The 21,555-nt window shown below is 47.4% G+C and overlaps 2 protein-coding genes across 2 annotated transcripts in view; both read right to left on the bottom strand.

Moving 5' to 3' along the window:
- The window catches only part of LOC126522990 (sodium-coupled monocarboxylate transporter 2-like), a 132,805-nt gene that overhangs the window by 54,624 nt on the left and 56,626 nt on the right, over positions 1–21,555 (bottom strand). The window lies entirely within an intron of this gene.
- The window catches only part of LOC126522991 (sodium-coupled monocarboxylate transporter 1-like), a 71,864-nt gene that overhangs the window by 44,845 nt on the left and 5,464 nt on the right, over positions 1–21,555 (bottom strand). Inside the window, exons 2-5 of the mRNA XM_072288785.1 lie at positions 18,245–18,313; positions 16,728–16,779; positions 14,374–14,441; positions 10,721–10,801 (exon numbers count right to left, since the gene is read on the bottom strand). Of these exons, the coding sequence (XP_072144886.1) occupies positions 10,721–10,801; positions 14,374–14,441; positions 16,728–16,779; positions 18,245–18,313 (270 nt within the window). The remainder of the gene's footprint in view (positions 1–10,720; positions 10,802–14,373; positions 14,442–16,727; positions 16,780–18,244; positions 18,314–21,555) is intronic.

Genomic DNA, 21,555 nt, shown 5'->3' with positions numbered 1-21,555 from the left:
ATGCATGAGCCCTCACTGATCGGTGGCATTTCGGTAAATGAAGAACACCCCAACGGAGAGCGCATCTCGCGACCACCTTTCTGGCATTAAATTTCCTCATAGTCGGAATTTAATAATGTCTACAATGCTCCAAGCCGGCTCTACCTGTGGCCTTAAAGATGCTTTTATTCCAAACATCAGCAAATCTTTCAACAAAACCTTAATAAAAAATTTTGAGGACGCTTATGCTTCGCTTTTAAGAGTGGAACACGATAGCATTCAAAGATCCCTGACTGCTTCTCACGCTTCCCGGCAACCGCAACGTATGTAACCGTAATGTTTACAGGAAACGCTCGCGGGGAATGCTATGAATGTGGGCGGGCTTTCTGGTAGAAACGCGGCCTCTTGCATGAGCCGCGAGGCGGTGGAGGCGAGCGCCATCTGGAATTGTTTTAGTGAAACAGGCGCGCCGCTTTGTGGACTCCGAGATATGCGTCGTATTTACGCGCCGGCGTGCACAAATGGTGGACACCATCTCCGGTCTATGCATTGTAGAAACGCTGGAAAAAGGGTTTGTTTGAGTTTTCGTATAGCAGAATTATATTTACTGGTATATTGGAAATACAATCCGAGAGCTATCATGTCTGTAGGTTGTAAGTCGAAGTTTACGAGTTTTCCACGTATTCTAGCTTGAGAAATTCAATTAGTTAGTCAATTCCTTGCGTCACGTGAAAAGCCTGGGTATGCTTGGTTCGAAAATATTTTTGCCGAAACGCCGACACGGCTCCTTAACGCTATCGCGTGAAAGCTGTTCTCCTTTAACGTTTGTTTTGCACCGCCGGTACACCTTCATATGGTTGAGATAAGCGTGGGCGGTTATATCGTGATAGTGTTGATGTTTTCTCGTCGTTTCCTGTGTATCGTGTGATGTACACCTGTATATCTTAGGACTAGAACGCAATGCGTTCAAACGCCCGAAAAAAAGTTTTGGTGAGATCTTCAACGAAAACATAATTTTCAATTGCAATCTCGAACTCTCCCTGTGAACAAGGCAGAAAGCTGGGCTAGTTGGTGTGATATCATTTCTCAGAAGACTAGCGCAAATAACAGGGACACAGACAGAGGAGGAGACAGACCCTTCGTAGCCATGGCTTACCTGTGAAGCCATGACTACGAAGGAAGGACTTCTTAATTCCGTGGTCTGTTAACTCATCATATGTAACAAAACTCCAACTCTTGAGCACACCTCCTTGGATTGCCATGACTCCGTGTTCTTGTAGGACCCTCTCAGGCGAACTCTAAACAAAAAGACTACCGATAAGCCCTTTCGGCATTTTTTTCTTGTCATGCGTCGACGCAGGGGGAGTGCACATTGACATGATAATGCTTTTGTGCATGAGCAGTGTGTGGAATACGCGCACTGACGTCAGGAATGTCCACGTACATGGAAGGGCTACGAAGCAACACCTAATTCGAAGCCTCACCATGGTACGTACACAAAGGTAGGGGAGCCCTCCACCCCCCCCCCCCCCCCCCTGAAACTAAGCGGCACCCCACCACCCTCTACGCGCGCCACCACTCTTCACACACATTTCTAAAGCGTCGCCAAACCAATCTTGAGACTTGACAGCTATTCGGCGGTCAACATTTTGCTGCCTTTTTTACTCCTTTTGGACGGTGATAGTTACCGGCATCTCTTGGGGTGTGAAGGCTAGTTTTCTCATCGATTCGGTGCCCGCGCGATTAATCCAAGATTCGTTAAGTTGTCACCATCTATTACAACGGTCACGCGCATCGCTGTTGTTTCGTTAGTTCAACCTTCCTTGTTTAGACTGACCCAGGGACCAGGAAAGGGATTCAGTTCACAGTCGGCTGGTCTGTATGCTCCTGGAACCAGTTGCGGCCGGAGACAACGCCAGTTGCGTGCAACTTTTTTTTTTGTTTATTATTTCCTCGAGTGACAGCTCGCCGCGACGCTGGTATATCCTCTGAACCACATACCTGTGATATTGGTTAAATAAGGTAGAAAATAAAATTATGCGAAACAGCGTCTATGATGAGATCCTTCAATAACAGTTAAACCCATAAGGAATACGAATGTCACCCGTTACCTCCTCTGGTTTTTCCCTAATCGTCCAGCACTTTTCCTGCAAAATTATCAACTGGAAACAACAGCCGCAAGGAGCTGTGAAATTAAGCGATCTACTAAGGGAGAGAGCCGAGGCAACAGTCAAACAGGAAGGAAAAACAAAAATTAACAAATTTAACCGTTGCTTGTCAAATTATTTATGGATCAACATCTTTTTATTTAAAAAGGAAGTAGAGAAAACGCTGCCAGAAATGGAGAAGGATTCCGTGTGTATTGAATTACGCTTCTACCGTTATCAGTCTAACCGCCGGACGTAGGCACGTAGACCAAGATGGCCGTCATCACCTTTGACGAACCCATCACACCGAAGCACGTCATCTACTGCGGAGCCGAGTACAAGTGCTACCCGTACCGGCCCACAAGACAAATCTGCTACGTTTGCTGCCAACAAGGTCACCGCTCCGACGTATGCCCCACACCGGATGCCAAGGCTTGCAAACAGTGCGGGATGCAGAACCCGCCAAACGATCACCAGTGTACCCCGAGATGCCTGATCTGCGGAGCGAACCACACTACCGGATCGAGGGAGTGCCAAGACCGACTAAAGAAAGCCAGGGACCTGCGAGGCGATGCCAACGGCGGCAACAACGGCGGCGGACGCGAGAGCAGACGTCGCAGCCGGGACGACCGCAGCAAGAAGCCGAGGTGGTTCAGCTCGGAGGGGGAGACTTCGCGGAGCCGTTCGAGATCCCGGGCGTCGCGGAGCCGTTCACGGAGCCAGTCACGGTCCTTCCCGCCCCTGCCGCCCCTGGCCATCAGTGGAGGGAGCCAGTTGCAGCAGCAGAAGAAGAAGACGAAGAAGGAGCCTACCCGAAAGAGCGGCGGCGTCAAGGTGAGCTGGGGAGCCGAAAACCCCTGGTTTGCTCCGCACTCGGGTGAGGTAGCTAACAAAAAGAACAACACAAACGGCAACCGCGAGCAGCCTAAACAGGAGGATGCGGAGAAAATAGCGCTGAGACGCGAATTATAGCTATCACGCGCTAGGCAGGAACAGCTAGAACGCCAAATAGCAGAGCTAACGAAGGCAGTGCGAGACCTCAGGTTGAACAGCCCTCCGCAGCCACAAACCGTACAAACCCAAGCCCCATGGCAAGCAGGCAACGAGGATTTCGCCAAGTTTAAAGCAGAGATTCAGCAAAAGATGCAACAGATGGTGCAGCAACAGCAGCAACAAATGCAGCAAGTGCAATTACAAGTCGCAGAGCTCCGGAGCAGCATCCGCAAGCAGAAGTTTACCGAGAACATTAGGGAGAAGGCCTACCACCGCCCCGCGCTGGCATCCCTCGCCGACACATCCGCAAACACCGAGGCTTAAACATGGCCAGTACAACTTTAAGCAAGCAAGAAACCTTAGATATATGGCAATGGAACTGCAGAGGCTACCGTAAGAAGCAGGGCCTCCTCCAACAATACATTCACACACAACAAACGCCGCCCGACATCATATCGCTTCAAGAGACGGGCACCACACAAACAATCGCAGGATACACGTGTTACGAGACTCAAGAGAAAGGAAGAACGGCAACCCTAGTCAGCAAGGCACTCATCGCCATAAGCCACGACAGGATAGCCGACACCGACGTAGAGCACGTGATCGTAGAAATTATAAAAAAGAAGAAGAAAAGGAAGAGGGGCAGTATCTTTATTGTACATGCATACAGCCCCCCGAAACAGAAGAAGGCAAAATTCTACGAGCTTTTTCATGACGCGCGCAAACTAGCGAAAGACAGCACGCTTATCATCCTAGGAGACTTTAGCGCCATGGACAAAAGCTGGGGATACCAAACAGCAAAACCAAAACGCAAAGCGCTAGCGGAGGCAGCAGAGAACACCGACTGCAACCTACTCACAGACCCAGACACTCCAACCAGAATCGGAAACAGCGTTAGTACCGACACCTGCCCCGACCTCACGTTCATACGAGGAGCGGAACAAGCAATGTGGGAGAATCTGCTAGAGAAACTGGGTAGTGACCACTACATAATCAAGACGCAAGTAACTTCGGACAGGCTAAAGCGTCAGCTGGGATTGGCAAAAATTATGGACTGGACCGCTTTTCGAGAGGCATGCAATGGGAATCTCTCCGAGAACGGGATCCAATCGATAGAAGAGTGGGGAAACATGCTCAATGAAAAACAGCGCAAGTACACCAAAGAAATCGCCCGAACGACGCAGACGCCCGAAGTAGACGCCAGACTGCTCAAGCTGTGGGAAGCTAGACGCGGGCTCACCAAGAGGTGGAAGAAACAAAAATACAACAGGAAGCTAAAGATAAAGATCGCAGAAGTCACAGCGACAGCAGAGGAGTACGCGGCGCAATTGGCAAGTCAAAATTGGCAGCAATTCAGCGACTCCCTCTACGGAACTTTGAACACAGCGAGGACGTGGCATACGCTCAAGGCTCTTATAGATCCGACCAAGACCAAGGCAGAAAACAACAAAACCATCTACCGGTTCATCCACCAGTTCGAGTGACCAGACTCGGAACTCCTGGAGAAGGTACGCGTTAAGTGCTTCGGGGACACAAACCCAGCAGCTTGCGCAGAGCGCTAGCGGGAAAGAGAAAACGTTAACCTGGACAGACCCATCACGCGAGAAGAGGTCTACGCAGCGATTCGAAACACAACCAGAAACACGGCCGTGGGTGCAGACAAGATGAATAACGCACTCATCCGCAACCTCAGTGAAGAGTTAGTCGCAGAATTAACCGACTTTCTCAACAAACACTGGGAAGCTGAGACCGTCCCCGAAGAGTGGAAGCATGCGGAGGTAGTTATGATTCTTAAACCGGGCAAGAAACTGCAAATTGAGAACCTCAGACCGATCTCGCTGACATCGTGCCTGGGAAAACTGTACGAACGAGTGGTGACGCTGAGACTACAACAGTACATGGAGGACAACGAACTGTATCCCCACAGCATGTTCGGCTTCAGAGCAAAATTATCGACCCAAGACGTACTGCTTCAAATCAAAGAAGTACTCGGGAACGTCCCCAGGAGCGGGGAGAATATAATAATGGCATTGGATATCAAGGGGGCTTTTGACAATGTAAGCCACGAGGCTATCCTCATGGGCATGAATGACCTGAACTGCGGGAGGAGAGTCTACGGCTACGTCAAAACCTTCCTTTCAAACAGAACAGTAGCGATTGGCCTGGGAGAGCTCCGATCAGAGAAGTTCCTTACTCCAAACAAAGGGACGCCTCAAGGGTCGGTCATCTCCCCCACGCTTTTCAACATAGCCATGATTGGCTTGGCAAAACAGTTAAAAGAAATCGACAGCATACACCATGCCATGTATGCCGACGACATCACCATCTGGGTTAACACACGCTCGCTCAGAGAGAAAGAAGAGAAGGTACAAGAGGCAGCCACCTGCGTAGAGGACTACGTCACAGCAAGAGGGCTAGCGTGCTCCACTGAGAAGTCAGAGCTCCTGGGAGTTTGGAGAGGAAAGCAAAACCGCACAGTCCCCACCAGCGACGAGTTAAAGCTCAACGTCTACCTTGAGGGGAAGCCGATACTGGAAAAGACGCTCATCAGAATCCTGGGGATGTGAATACAGTCAAACCAGCGCTGCACCCACACCCTCGCCCTATTCAAGATATCCACCCTGCAAGTGGCCCGCATGATCACGCGCATCTCACACAGACGCCACGGCATGCTAGAGGAGGACACACTCACGCTGGTCAGAAGCCTGGTGGTCAGCCGAGTGGCACACAGCCTCTCATACTACAATCCCATCAAGAGTGAGGTACAACAGGCGGACGCGATTCTACGCAAAGCCTACAAAACCGCACTCCACCTTCCCCACAACACCTCAACCGAAAAGCTCCTAGCCTTAGGACTACACAACAGATTCGAGGAATTGAAAGAGGCGCAACAAGTCTCCCAACAACGCAGACTACAGCAGACCCGATCTGGCAGGGAGCTCCTGAAGAAAATAGGCTGTGCCGATCAACTTCAAGAGATACAGAGCACCTAAAAATTCCGGGCGAGTATCGCGACACACTAAAAGTAGCACCCATACCCCGGAACATGGATCCCAACCTACACAAAGCACACAGAGAGGCGAGGGCTGAATACCTACAAAAGACACTAGCACCCCAAGAAACGACGGTATATGTGGACGCAGCCACATACGCCAGAGCAGCAGGGCAGAGCAACAGCAACGCGGTAGCAACGGTGATTGATTCGAACCTACGCGAGATCACCAGCGCCTCACTACAAGGCTGTACGATAGTCGAAGCTCAAGAAGCGGCCGTCGCTCTAGCGGCAGCGGAGGGATATCGGTCTGAACGGTCTCTAACAGTCCTTACAGACTCACAAACGGCGTGCCGCAACTACCTACGCGACAGAATAGCGCACGGAGCGCTCCGCATACTCCGCTCCGGAGACCACATAATACAACGACAACCAAAAGAAGAATCATAGGCATACGATAGTATGGACGCCGGGACACACGGGAGTGGCTGGAAACCAAGAGGCGGACAGGATAACTCGAGGGTACACTTATTTTCGAGCATCCAAAGTAGGCGACCTCGAGGGGACCGAACCTGTACCCCAAGACTATTCGGCAATACTAAATTACTACAAGGGCTGCAGAAAGCGGTATCCACCACCGCACAACTCCATTAGCAGAGAGGACTCTGTCGCGCGGAGGCAGCTACAAACGGGCTCGTACCCGAACCTAAACGTACTCAGCAAAATGCATTCCACGCAATACAATGACAAATGCCCCTGGTGCCACGAAGCGCCCACGCTGTATCCCATAACGTGGGCATGCCAGAAGATAGACGTGGTACCCGTTGCACCAAACCAGAGTGCGCAGCAATGGGAGGGAGTGCTCTCCAGCGAGCGCCGGGTCGACCAAGAAGGTCTGATTCGGCGAGCACCACTGGCAGCAGCATCCAGCGGAGCCCTGGACTAAGGGCAACCGACCGCTGTGTAAGAAGATGGACGAAGCCATCAGAAGACCGCAGAAGACCAGCGAATCTAGAACTAATAAAGTTTTTCACTCACTCACACTCTAACCTCCCGCGGTGGGCTCAGTACTCCTAGAACAGCAGCGTCCTACGCTCTACGCGGTTGTACGGGACTGGCGGCCACGCATCGTTACGCAAGAAGCGGGGAGTGCAAGGGCAGCCATTCTTTTCCTTCAATATAGGTTAATGTTCTATCGCGCCCTCCTAAGGTGGCAGTAGTACGGCTTCACTTTAAGGACACCATTTCGAATTTGCAAGTCTTTTTTTAAACCTCCTGGACTAAAGCTAACCTTTACAAGAATACCGTGGGTTCTCAAGTCCACGCGGGAAGCTCTAAAGGTATCTACCCTCCGCTTCATACACTCCAAATACTACTCTCACTGCTCGCATTCGTGACCGAAAAATTCATCAGCTCTTCTACTCTGTGAAGAAGGACGAGCAGCGAAGCTGTGGTCGGTTTTACCTCAAGCAACGCACCTTTGTGTGTGTAGATATTATTATTATTATTATTATTATTATTATTATTATTATTATAAAGTCACCAAAATACTCTGACGTAACCGCAACACACAACGCCAACTGGTGGTAACAGTGTGTATAGGGCGCAGATGGCCGTTAAACCGAGTTTCCACGCGAGCGACGATATGCGTTGACGTGAGCGCAGTCAGAGGAGGAGGAGGAAATAACTTTATTTCGTGTCCTGCGAGTTGGTGGGGAGGCCCAAAGGCCCCGCCTAGGTCCCTTATTTTCCTGAATTTGTCCCAGTCGACAATCTTAAGTTGTCTACCCTTTGTCTTGCGAGGTCCTGCCCTTACTGTTATTTCTAGTATATTGTGATCGCTCCCAAAGTCGTGTTGCGTATTTGTCCACTGCGTGTCCCGTATGTTCTTGGTGAACGTTAAATCTGGCGTAGTATCCGTGCAAACGCTGTTACCTATTCTCGTGGGAACCGATGGGTCGGTCACGGGGGTCAGGCCTTCCTGTTACGCGTCTAGCCAGAAATTTCTGCCTTTTTGAGTTTCGATTTTGTAACCCCATGCCGCGTGTTGGGCGTTAAGATCGCCTCAGATCACTACCGCTCGGTTGTCCGCTATGACTATAGGGTTTTTTTAAAGAGCGTTCGAAATTTATGGTGCCTGCATTTTGGGCTGCTGTAAATATTTAATACGAAGAGGCTGTCCTTCGTTTTACGCATAGGTATAAGCTCGAGAAGAACGGGATCGATTGACTTAACGTCCGTGTCGTGTTGCACGACCGAGTGATTTCGTTTTACCAACGTCGTAAGCGCCTTCGTCTACCCTTTGGCAGTACCAAAGGACTTGTATCCCGACAATTTTGCCAGCCCGTGTGTTTCTTGCATCATTTTAATATCCGGGTTTTCTTTGTCTTTAAGGTGTTGTTGCAGAATGTATCGTTTTCGATCGTATCCTCTACAATTCCATTGCCAAATCGTGTATCTATTTCATCTGTCCATGGCGGCGTTACAGGTTTTCCAATCCCTCGGAGGGTACCGGGGGCCTAGTGTATGGCTTGATGGCTGCCTTAACCGGTCCTCCCATACTTGTTTCCGGTCCCCATATTGCTAGTTTCGCTTCGAAGTCAGCCATCATTTGTTGCACTTGCTGCAGTATCACCTTTCCTAACGCCTCCATTTTTTGCCTCTATCTTTGCCTCAAGCCTCATTTCCAGTTGTTCTAGTTTAGTTTCAAATTAGGTTTCGTTCTGTTTAATGCTGGCTTCGATTTTCTGTTCAAATTGCTCCTGTCTTTCTTGGAGCGTCGTGGCTGGCTTGGGTTTCTTTACTCCGGTTTCAATCGGAGCGTTACAAACGAAAGTGCTTTGTTTTGTTTTGTTTTGTGCACAGAGGAGTGCACAAAAGAAAGCATTTTCGTTTGTAACTTGAGATTGAGCATACTTCCTAGATAATTAGCTGAATGAAACTTGGAAGAGTTTTATCCTGGCGGACAAACATGGGGCTGTCCGTTTCCCTCCCGTAGAAGCCCATGTATTGAGAGCAGACGAGAATTTTTTAACGTTTACAACTTCACTGTGAAGTAACTAATCACGACAAGTCAATGATACTCGACGTAATGATAGAGTCGTCAGAGCAGCCAATTTCAGTACGATTTTCTTTTTTCAAATTATCTACATTAGATTCAGCGCTACAGAGCATTACCGAGAATCTGCCGACGAACATTTTTTAACGAGGACGCCACGCGCAGTGTGACGGACATCGACCACCGCCTCAGGGCAGCTATACACCGTCGCTGTAAAAAATAGTGCGTCACAGATGAAAGAACTATATACTTTTCTTGCGTTGCAATACGCGACGATTTCTCAAATGCAAGGCGCCGGAGATCTGAACCTACTTACTGTCGAACGAGCGCAGTGACACGCTTCTGCGAACAGCTGCCACGGCGCACCACGTGTGCTTGCGACCAAAAACATAGTGCGTCGCATAGTGGCAGCACGAAGGTACAAAGACTTTCAGTTTGCAATTTGTGGTTGCAATAAATAAGAAGCCGTTGCTCTGTGGAAAGCGTCTCGATCACTTCAAAAACAACTGCGCTGAACAAAACGCGCCGCGCGAGACACAATTCTACGACAGCACTACTAGCGTATAGTTTCCACAGTGCTGCCTAAGTACGACATGGTACTAAAACGGTGGTCTGCTCATAACAGCTGTCCGAAGTAATGGAGTTTAAATTAAGCAGATTGATTAGAGTCTCGAATATTTGTTTTCGCTTTCCCTGCGGAATGAATTCTGTATGAAACCCAAATATACCGCCGTTGTTTTGTGGCCTACTATTTTTTTCTGCGCAATTAATTACTATATACGGAATAAACTGCATATTACTTGAATATGAATATCGCGCGGCATTATCGTATTATGTAAGAAATGTTTTAATAGGTTTATCTATAACTGGCAGGGCACGTTGAGGGGTCCTATCGCTTTTCTGCTTTGTTTCGTCGGAGAGAAACAACACGTTGGCCTGCCTTCGTAGCCGTGAAGGAATTGATGATCGTTTTTTGCAACGCACTGGTTTGCTAACCTCACATTCACTAATTACTCCTTTCTTGTTATATTTTCTCTGTAGTCATTGCAGCTCTATGAGGTGGAAAGCGTGGATTGATTTGCACCTAAATGGTGTATAACGCAAGCACAGAGTGTCTAGTGGCACTACAGAAGGCAAAATAATGGAATGGAATCACGGCAACGACATAGCTACTTTCGTTGCGTATTGCGTCGAGACGTGGCCTTAAAGAGCAATTGGGGTGACAGCTCGTGAGCCTGCGCTTAGAGTATCAAGATACGCAAAATATGGAATGTTTCACTTCTCCGTTGATGCAGGTCTCAACGCTTTTGCCGTAATTAGGCTTCTTCGGTTGCTGTTTTTTCTTCATAAGAAGAAATGCAGAAAGAAAAAGAAAACGCGACAGAAACATTTCCAACAAATTCTGACTGAACACAATGCCGGAAGGTGTCACCATTAGCACTTCACTTCTCCTAATGCCATCGATCCGGTGTTATGTTGACAGGATAAAGGAAACAATTTTACGTCAAATTTAATTTGTCTAGCGTTCTCCACAGGGCGCATGGAACTCACGGATGCGATGACCATTGTGTAGCCCACGTAAATGAGGACCATTTGAACCACATCTGTCCACACCACCGCTTTGATGCCACCCTGTAACAAAATAAAGAAAGAAAAGGAAAAGAAGACTACCGTATCTTCCAGTTTAGAGTGAACGGTCTTAACATGTTCAAAAGTTTAATTTCGCCATGGTGATCAGTTACAAGATCCAATTTTTTTTTATATCAAGAGAAGACACACGCACAAAAACACGAGTCCTGACTGCGCCAGCAAACTTTTACCCCGCTAATTACGATACAGTGGCATCGACTGTACAATGGCGAAACCGAGGTAGAGAAACCTTCACTACATTGGTCATGAACTGTCCGTAAAAAAAATGCGGTCTTCAGGTTAAATTCGTTCTCGTAGATTACACAGTGGCTGTGAACTATCTAAGGGATAACTTTCAATTTTACGCCCAGATCGATCCCTGAGTCCGACTGCGAACTATACGCCTAGTGCGCGCCGATGGACGCGCCACTGGTGGTGGCCTTGCGCAGAACACGCGGGAGAGGAGCCAGGCGCGCGCCGTAGTTTGTTGTGTCGTTGATAGTGCTTCACTGTCTTATTCACGTTTTCAGAGCAACATAGGCAACACCCTTCGCATGTGTGGGGTGGCCAAAGCTTCAAAGAATGTCGAAGAAGAATTGTTGCATGGGGGGGGGGGGGGGCTCAAATACCAGCGAAAACATGCCGGCGATACGGTTCTAATCATTCCCCGCAAAGCCTCATCAGCGGGAGCAACAGTAGCAAAAATGGATCGTCGTTTCGGCGGGAAATTTCTTGTTCTCATCCTTTCCTTTGCCTCGTCGGTGTTTTTTCCACTCGATCATAGTTAGACGCGTAGGCGACAAAGTTCGTCTGCAGTGCAGCATGCGGTTTAAAGGCATTTCGCTAAAGTTCGGAATGCCGTTTGCCGCTTATATTGTTTTCCGCTTCTTTAGCGCGTTGCGCTAGCTAGGCAGCACGACTGCACGAGCGCATTGCGTTGTTTGTTAAAGCTACTGAAGTTTGCAAGAACTGAAATTGTTAGTTTTATGTGGCCCGGCAAATCCTCGCACCAGCTGTTGCGCACTTCATGTTTCTACATCTATTTTATGCGTGCCTTCGCACATGTTTAACTGTTGCGAGTTGCTCCATGTATAACTCTTGTTGATTCTTTTTAGCTGCGAAGTTTTCACCTTGCTTCGCTTGTAAAGGGTATAAATCACGCTGTGTCTTATTGGAATGATACCATGAAAGTGCTTCTTTAACAGTTTTATTCTTTTCGCCCGAGGGCATTTTAGATATCGCGTTTTTTTGGTAAATGTGCTTAGAAAATAGGTAGTTCAGTGCCAGAATTGCTAATTGTTGCTGCATATGACATTTTTGTTCCATTTCTCACTGAAAAGTTCGCGTCACATTTGGGAAGTCATCACACCTCGATGCTGCCTGAGCAGACTTAACACGCCGAGTGATTTGTTTATTTCACAACGTAGTCCCTTCTTGCATGTGAATTTTGTACTCAACTGAATTCTTTCTTATTATACTTACACTGCAGAGGACTAAACCCGGCCTTGCCGCCAGCGCTCATCTACTTTGACTGGCGCTGCTCTGCCTTTAAATATATCATGTGGCACCTCAGTCTAGTAATATAAAAAAAAGTACTGAAAAGTTAGTCATTCTTTAGCTTTGTACGTTTCCAAGCAGCTCCCTTGGGTAATTTAAAATTGCAAGAACTGCAGCGGCAAGGGCAGTTCATCGGCGTATGCAGCAGCACTAACACGCGCTTTTATTAAGCCGTGCGTTTGGTGACTTCGTTGGCTAGTGTACGCGTTTCCATCAATAAATTCGCAATTACTCTTCTTGAGGCAACTTCGACTGCACTTATTCGGCGATGTCACACGTATTCATCGGCAGAAAAGTCACAACGGCATATGCAGACATCGCACCGCGCGGATTTGTTTAATATAAGTCTGCACTAACGACGGGTGCTCATTATTGAGGTACAGAAACAACATTACGGCAAGGGTAGAATTTAAAGAAAAAGGACAATCGAGAGATCGCATTATTCAACAAAATTTATCGGCTAGTGAACATGAGCTCCACTTCATGTAAATGGGGTTCATAGCGTTTGTCTGCGGGACAAACCTGACACGTATGTGGACCATGTTGTCCCATACACCAGTAACATCGTGTTCATACCCGCTCCCACAGAGGTCAGCGTCTTCCCTACAACTGTCACCGCAGAAGAAGCAGCCAGGCACCCGAACAAAGGAGAAATCGCAGTCGTGAACTTCAGCCATCTTTGCTGCAAAGGGTTGTCGTCTGCTACTGTTCCCGCGTGTACTGTTGGAAACGCCCGCTAGGTGGCTTTCAGTGGCGCCTCTATTAGAGTGACTCTAGCTTCTATAGGCGGTGCACGAGGCGTATAGACCGGAAAATGCAATGATTGTTCTTGGTTGACGGGCTTGTTGGCTTAAGCTGTACAGTGAGATTTATTGAACATTAATAGTGGGCTAGACACGAATGCGTACAAAAATAGCTCGCACTGCATGCGTCAAATATAAACTGGTTCATACTTTACACTTACTCGGTATTGTGCAAAGAACTTTGTCAGGTTCATTCGTTTCTACCTCGTTCTTCGTCATCTTAATTACTGCGCAGTAATGTTCATGAATAAAATTTCGGCTGTTGTTTAGCTCGTCAGTAAGTTTTCTGTTTTCTATAGTGGAGAGTGTTTAGATAAAGTAATACGCCAGTGTACAGGGATACAAAGATCAACTGTATTTTAAAAGCGGCTCTTTTTCCCAGCCGCTGTCGCTGTAGGGGTAGTTAGTGATATTTGCGTTGCACCTTTATCAACAAGAATAAATGGGAAGTCGGCTGCAGGGAAGGCATAAGGCGTAAAGCGCGCTTGCCTTTAAATGTGAACCAACCATTTTATCGTACATACCACAAGGCATACAACAAATGCCAACAGGTTTCCACCATGTTTCCGACAGGTTCCAACAATACAAGTAGACATCTTTCCAAAGTGCCGCCTTCGCTAATAATAAGTCGAGCATCAGGGATGGCTGAAATCTTTATCTTACAAGTAACTTCTAGCGTCGGAAGTTTTGTTGCGGATACTGGGTTCGGGGGAGGGGGGGGGGGGGAATGTTTCTGACGAGCATATGAGTTCACCACGTACGACACAGTCTCCAATACGACGTGCGATGTGTCTCAAAGGTGGCTGCCTCAGCTGTTGAAATCTATTGTAAAGCTTGCGGATGTGGTTGCTGGTGTGGATAGTAGTGTACTAACGTCCACTGTTAAAGAGAACATTTTTAGGTGGCATTAAAGCTCACATAACTCAAGCGGTTCTACCTTCTCGTGAGTTAAAAACTAGTGGCTTATATGAATGATTAGGCTGATATCCGCAATGAAAGGATCCTAGACCCGTCAGCATGCTTTCATGTCACACTGAAGCTGTAGCTGGTAGCCAAATACTGGCACTTTTTACCCCTTCAAAAAGCGACCTTACCTTACTTTACATAGCGCGAGGAATCGCGTCTTATCTCTTGTGCATGTAACGCTGATCCGCTACTCCCCACTCAAGAAAGGGAAATGCGAAAATACCGGGAGGAGAAGGAGCGATGACTTACTATGGCGGTGTAGAATGTGCATACAAATCCATTCAGAAGGATAGAAGACCGCACCGGTAAGCTGGTCACTGCAAGGTAAGGGAAACCTTACGTTTCGCTCACGCATGCAATCCGCTCGGGCTGTCGAAGGCTGCATCGCGCAAAGTAAGACTTTCCGGCGCATGGAAATGCGCTGTATTGCATTTAGAGAGCTGTGAAAAAAAATCGCTCCGTGCTTTTATGTGCGCCACTAGAACTCATCTGTTTAATAACTAACTGTTTTAAACACACGTGACTGTTGCAGGCTTTTTCTTAAGCAGTCGAACCTACAAACTAGTATTATAACTGGTTAAACTTTGTGCATGTTTGGAAGTGACTTCACCTATTGTCGTTATCGAATATAATTTGAAATGAAGTAAATATTCCTTGTGAATCGATAGAACGACCACGCTGGTACCACGACGACCCTATGATAACGAATGCATGACAATGGTGTGAGGACATCGGCATACCGTGAATCGGTTGACAAAGCTGGAATGATGACGATCCAAGTACCATGATGACATCATGGGCGCATTCCTAGTACCCCACGCTATTACACAACTTGGACAACTTATTAGACAACTATTAGATACCATAAGTGCACAGGCCTTCTGCTATCTGGAGACGTTGACTTGAGCTGTTGGGTCGCCGTAAAACGCGTGACGACGGCATGACTAGAGGCAGATCACGTAGCTGGAATGACGAAGATGAAAGGACAACAACGGTATCACGACCTCGGGCATATACAGTGGCCTACGCCGGGGACATCTTTGCTCACTGGGTCGGCGTAAGATAGATAGATAGATAGATAGATAGATAGATAGATAGATAGATAGATAGATAGATAGATAGATAGATAGATAGATAGATAGATAGATAGATAGATAGATAGATAGATAGATAGATAGATAGATAGATAGATAGATAGATAGATAGATAGATAGATAGATAGATAGATAGATAGATAGATAGATAGATAGATAGATAGATAGATAGATAGATAGATAGATAGATAGATAGATAGATAGATAGATAGATAGATAGATAGATAGATAGATAGATAGATAGATAGATAGATAGATAGATAGATAGATAGATAGATAGATAGATAGATAGATAGATAGATAGATAGATAGATAGATAGATAGATAGATAGATAGATAGATAGATAGATAGATAGATAGATAGATAGATAGATAGATAGATAGATAGATAGATAGATAGATAGATAGATAGATAGATAGATAGATAGATAGATAGATAGATAGATTAAGAGCAAATAATGGAGTTGGGCAGGACATGTGGTGGTGGTCTATTAGAGCCGCACAATAGGTGCCGGAAGAAAGGAAGCGCAGTCGCGAATGACAGTGCACTAGGTGGAGTGACAAAGTCAGGAATTTCGCAGATATGAGATCGGGTCAGCTGGCGCAAGACAAGAGTGGTTGGAGATCACCGGGAGATGTGTTCGTCCGACAGTGGGCATAAATAGGCTGATGGTAATGATCTTGCTTCTGATACCCTTTTTGAGATTACCCTTCTGTGCAGTAATTTGTCTTCTTTACCCCTACACTTGATGACTTTGACTATTCGAGCGTGCAGTGCATGACCATGGCAGGCTTATTGCTGCTTAATATGTAGCTAAGGATTTTCCTCTTCGTATCAGTGCTACTCGTATATATATGTATATATATATACTGAGCAGGAGTTAAAGGACAAGAAGATAAGATAACAGTGAGGAGATGGTAAAGAGCAGTACTGCGTAAGTACATAGTGCTTTAGCTCAATCTCTTCTAATGTTCATTACCTCAATCTCTTCATCTCTGCCCTATATAAAGAGAACAAGACTCTATTCCTGCCTGTAGCCGTTTCTTCACAAGGATTCGCATCTTTTGCATCAGAGTTATTTGATATTGGTGAATGTTTTCTTCCTTCTTGTGGCAAATTTCTTCTTCTTATGAAGATTACTGTCTCTTTCTTTAGAGGGGGGGGGGGGGTAGGGTAATGGTTCGCGAACTGCGAACAACCTCGCACCAAAGCCTCTTGGCTATGACATTAGTTTGTCATAATTTATTGGAAAGGACTGCGCATACCCTAATGGTCACATTGATATAATTGGCAGCAGTGTGAAAATGTTTTGACGAGAAACTACTTTTGCACATTTTCTTATCATGCACTTTCCCGTGCATTAACTCGAGCTAGTTTTACTTTCACCAAAGCTTATGCGTACTCACTAATTTACTTCTTCTGCATTGCACGTAAAAGGCTGCGTATTCATTTCTTTTAGAAGAAAAATGATTTGCACCATAAGTGCACACATCTAAAACTATATTTACCAGATCCGAGAGCCAGTGATGGGCCGTACAGCACGATGCCCATGTGTAGTAGCTGAAATGCGAAAATAAAAATTCTTTACAACGTTTTATAAACACAATAAAGATAAACTATAGGTTAATCTAGGCTCGTAGAGTACGTTTCTGGAACACCGAAAAAGTTGCCGTAACTGCACTCGCGGAGATTGTAAGCCAGAAAAAGCGCGAAAAGAAAGACGGGTGGTGACACCAGCATGAATTGCCCGCACTAGCTGCCCAACACACCATGAATTTCGACAGTTTCTGCGTAGATCTAGTTAACATCTTAATTATCTCATCTAACTAAATTTGATTAACAAACCAACATTTTATTGCATTGTGAAATAAATTGCTCTGTCTAAGTATAGCTTCGAGAATTTCTTCCGCACAGGAAAGAGCCAAACGTGCAGAAATAAATTGGCATCCGTGGCGTAATACTGGCGCATACCGGCGCCGCGGTTTCTGCGAGAAATTCAAAAACGGAAACTTTGGCCTTCGTTTCAGAGCGCACTTCTTAGGCACCCGTTCCTGCGTTGAGCGTGGGCGTCCTCGGTGTAACCGAGCGAACAAGCACAGCGAAGGATGAAAGAGCGAACGCCGAGCGCAGCGGGGCTTGAAATACGACGATAGCGAGGAGACCGCGAGGAGGCAAGGGGAGAAGGAGGGTATGACCAAAGCGTGAGAAGGAACGCTCAGTGCCGCGCAACACGGGCTTGGCCACGACGACATAAACGAGATGGCCCCAGAGTAGCCGCCGTCGTCTGCTCACCAATCGACGTCATCGATAACGCATGCGACGAGCGCCTCTACCAATACCATATAGCGAAAGAAAGCGCTGCATGATTGGAGGTCTGTCTGCGGCGGCTGCTGTGAATCGTGCCGACGCGTCACGCACGCGCTGCCTCTCGCGATCTTCCGATTAGTGAGGCACTCGCGCCGTACTTTGTTCCGTTTGCAATGTGCCGCACGAGATAAAGTGTTTGCTCCAGCCATGTTACTCACAACGTTCTCTTCCTATTATAAAGCGTGTACCTGTATAATTACAATGCAAAATATTGACACGCGAAATGAAAACACTTATAGAGCTGCGCCCAAATTTCGCATTAGGGAGTATCGTAAATGTCGGTACCTTGTTTTGCACTAGTAATGAACACTTTTTTATGCTAAATGGAATATAGCAGAATCTTGAAAGAATGCTTCAAGACTCTCAGTTGAATTAGTGTCGCTCTTTATTGTCCCTTTAATACGCTCAATCCTCACAAAGACAGTCATCCTCCCGAAAGTCAATCCTCGGAAACAGCTACTTTGTTTCAATTTACTGGTACTTATTTACTGGTTAGCCCTGCCTGATGTGCGCGAACGCTGGCAAGATTGCGAGTCACTGTCACACTGCATTTTTTGGCACTGGTATAAATCATACTGTAATCCACAGTACCCGTAACCAACTAGGTCAATTTTCATACTGTATTAAATAAATGGTTGTATCCGAAAAGAACGCTCACCGTTTGCGCGATAAACACTGCGGACGCAATGTTCCGGACAGCGGTCGACATGAACCTCTTCTCTAAGTACTGGAAACAGTAAGAAATACTTATTGGTAGACATCACGAGTGAGGTGGTTGTTAGCAAATATTGTTTTGTAGTAGTTGAAATTGCATGATATATCAAGCTTGAATCATTTGGAAACGTTGTCGTTCATTAAGGCGCTACAACAATATACGGCCGCTGGTTAGCAATAGTTGAGATTATTATGTTGGAAGTATGTCGCTTTTCATTCACACTTCATGTTGCTGAAAGCTCTAAACCTCTTCTTTTAGTGATCGCTTGGTGGTGGTGGTGGGTTGTAGGCACAGGCTGGTTTAGCTTGACTATAAATGCCGGCAATCGCTTCACCCGACTGTACTGAATAATAAATTATTAACCCTTCCCTTATCAGAAAATGCAGGGAAGCGAAGCTTGTCCTGCGTGCACCTGTTCTTTGTCACGGTTAAGTAACCCACAGGTAAGGGTGCCGGATTGCTTCGGCATCCCGCTCCCTAAAAGCGGGTTCAGCTTCTCATTGCTGTAGAATTGCCTGAGCTCGGGCGGCTCTAACGGCGGGATCGTCGCGCCGACGGCAAGCCCTTTCACGGGCGAGTTTTCTCCGCCGCTCGTCGAACGCTGCCCGTTCCTCGGCGGAACGCACAACGCGTGGCCATCCCATCCGTTTTCCGAGACTGAACTGAACAGAAACGAAGCCGGCTACAGCGCGCGCCAGACTCTTTCCTGCCCTTTCCCTCCCCGGCGTGTTCAACGCACACACACAGTGTTCAACGCCAAGACACTCAGCTGGAAATTTTCGATATAGAGTCGTTGGTTGAAGATCCATTAGAAGACGCGGCAAGGGCCAAGCATTACCGTTGAGTTTACCTCGTGGCAAGCGGCAAATACTCCACACGTACCATCTGTACGCTCGCGCAATGTCCCGCGCCGACAGAGCGTCACATTGCGGCAAATTCAATTTCCGGAGTTGTTTTCGCCGTATATGATACACCGTTTCCGACACAATAACCACCGTGGAAGTAGAAGCAGTAGTGGCAGGCAACTACAGGTACCAATTTCTGCCACATGAAGGCTGTGCCACGCAAAGGCAGAAATAGAGCTCCTGCTATGGGGGGAGGGAGCAGAAGGAGGAGGACCAAATAAAGAGAGAACGCAGGGATGTTAACTATAAATTAGTCTGGTTGGCTACCGTACTCTGGGGGACGGGAATATAAAGATAAGATAGAGAGAGGGGATGGGGAGGAAAGCCGCGCTGAGCTCGCGCACGCACGCGGAAGATCTGAGCGAGTCAAAGACGTTCACATAGGCCAGTCACCCTCAAGAAAGACAAAAGTGCCTTCATAGCTTTGTGGGCCGATGAGTGATGGGGACGGTCTTCAAGCAGCGCCTGCACAGACAACGGCAGATCGTCCAGTCGTCGCAATGCAATAGATAATCTTTGTCTTTCCGACTGAAATTGATGACAATGGCACAATAAATGTTCGACGTTCTCTTCCACACCGCAGACGTCGCATGCAGCACTGTCAGTCATTCCAATCCAAGTAGTGTATGCCTTTGTGAAAGCCACTCCCAACCACAGTCGGTATAAAAGTGATGCCTTACGTCGGTGAAGCCCGGGTGGAGGTCGGAGTTGTAGCGAAAGGTTCAGTTCGTACAACCTGGTGTGCTTTATATTTGGGGTGTTGTGCCCGGTGATGAAGCTGCCTTGCAGCGTCTGTCCTGGAAAGAGGAATGGGAACCATGTGTTGTCCTTGATGTCACCGACTTATCCCCCCTTCTTGCCCTCTGTGCAATGCGCCGAAAGCAAACCTCACCCATATACTCCTGGCCTGCCCGGCTTCTCGCCCCGGGGGTCCGGTACCACTCCTAACCTGGGAGGACTGGGAGACCATGTACATGTTAAACATGAACGTTTGAGTGCAGTGGGGTTGTGCGGGGACCAGGAGGCCTGGGAGGTCCCAAATTCCTTTGCAAAATAAAGTTTTTTCCTCCTCCTCCTCCTTGATGTCACTCTCGGGCAGCTTTGATCATTTCCACTGACCTCGCAATGGCCAGGAAGCCACTGGAAAATAATTTCGTGCCCTTCCTGTTTGACGGCGTGATGAAGTTTGACGATTTGTCCACACCCCGCCACTTGCGCGCATGGCGGAACTAATACGGAAAAAGGTGAATACCGATAAAATGAGGCGAAAAAGTGTAACGTAACCTGTTCGATGTGTCTTGGAATGAAAACAAATTAGGGTTCTGTTTGCGAGGCGGCAAGCACCTTCTTTTATTGCGACAGCACTTGTATGGACAATCCAGGCACATTTCTGCCGTCGCCGGTGGCGTCGCCATGAAATCAGGCGAGGGAGGAGGGGCGTTCTTCTCCTGCGGCTGCAAGGGCGCTCGATGTCCTTCTCGCCCGTCGCCCCGTACGAAGTGGAGACAACCGTGGCGTCTACTAGGGTGTTGGTCACACGATTGGCGGACGCCGTAGGGACGCGTTGCCGGCGCTCATGTGTATTGAAAGCGATCTGCGACGTGGACAAAGTGCGCGTCCTCACTGGCCTCATCCTCAAAGCGATCTGCGATGTTCGCAGAGTGCGCGAAGTGCCGGTAGCTTCGTATGCGCTTTGCTTTCTACGTTTCGTTCGCACGAAGCGAGAGATGCGCAAAGGTAAATTCGCTCGCTGCTGCCGCGATTCCTCACTCGAGCATATTGACAGCGAGTTTCCGCGCTCATCGAGCGAGATGTGTTGATGTTTACCTGTCCGCGGGTGACACCGTGCTTGTCAATTTAGTTAAAACACGTAGGCTGGCTGGTTGGTTTGAATTTATGATATAATGTGTAAGCGCGACTGAACAAGGACGTAGAAAGAAGCAGACACACAAAGAGAGCCCTGCCTCTGTGTGTCTGCTTCTTCCTACGTTCTCGTTCAGTCCCGCTTACACAGTCAATCATCGTTATTCTGTTAGCAAGCGAATGCTTGCATGTTTATACGGCCGCTAAAACTACTACCATTACTTCGCACAGCTATCCACTAACTTGATATCGCAATCGGTGCTAGGCCTTACGGGCGAAACTGCGAATTTTGTTTTATAATTAATTTATGCGTGTGATAAGGTCGTCTGCGTCCATTGACTGGCGCATGTTCATGCTCGCAGTGCGCAGTTTTCGACTTAAGGCCCGGGCGTGCGAACACAGCAACTACCTCCCGGTGAAACTTGACAAACAATCGGACCAAGTTGAGTTTCTTCCAACAGATTTTCAAACTTTAGCGCAACTTTT

Source organism: Dermacentor andersoni, chromosome 6 (genome assembly GCF_023375885.2).
Source record: "Dermacentor andersoni chromosome 6, qqDerAnde1_hic_scaffold, whole genome shotgun sequence".
Lineage (NCBI taxonomy): Eukaryota > Metazoa > Arthropoda > Arachnida > Ixodida > Ixodidae > Dermacentor > Dermacentor andersoni.
This window is presented reverse-complemented; position numbering and strand designations above follow the sequence as displayed.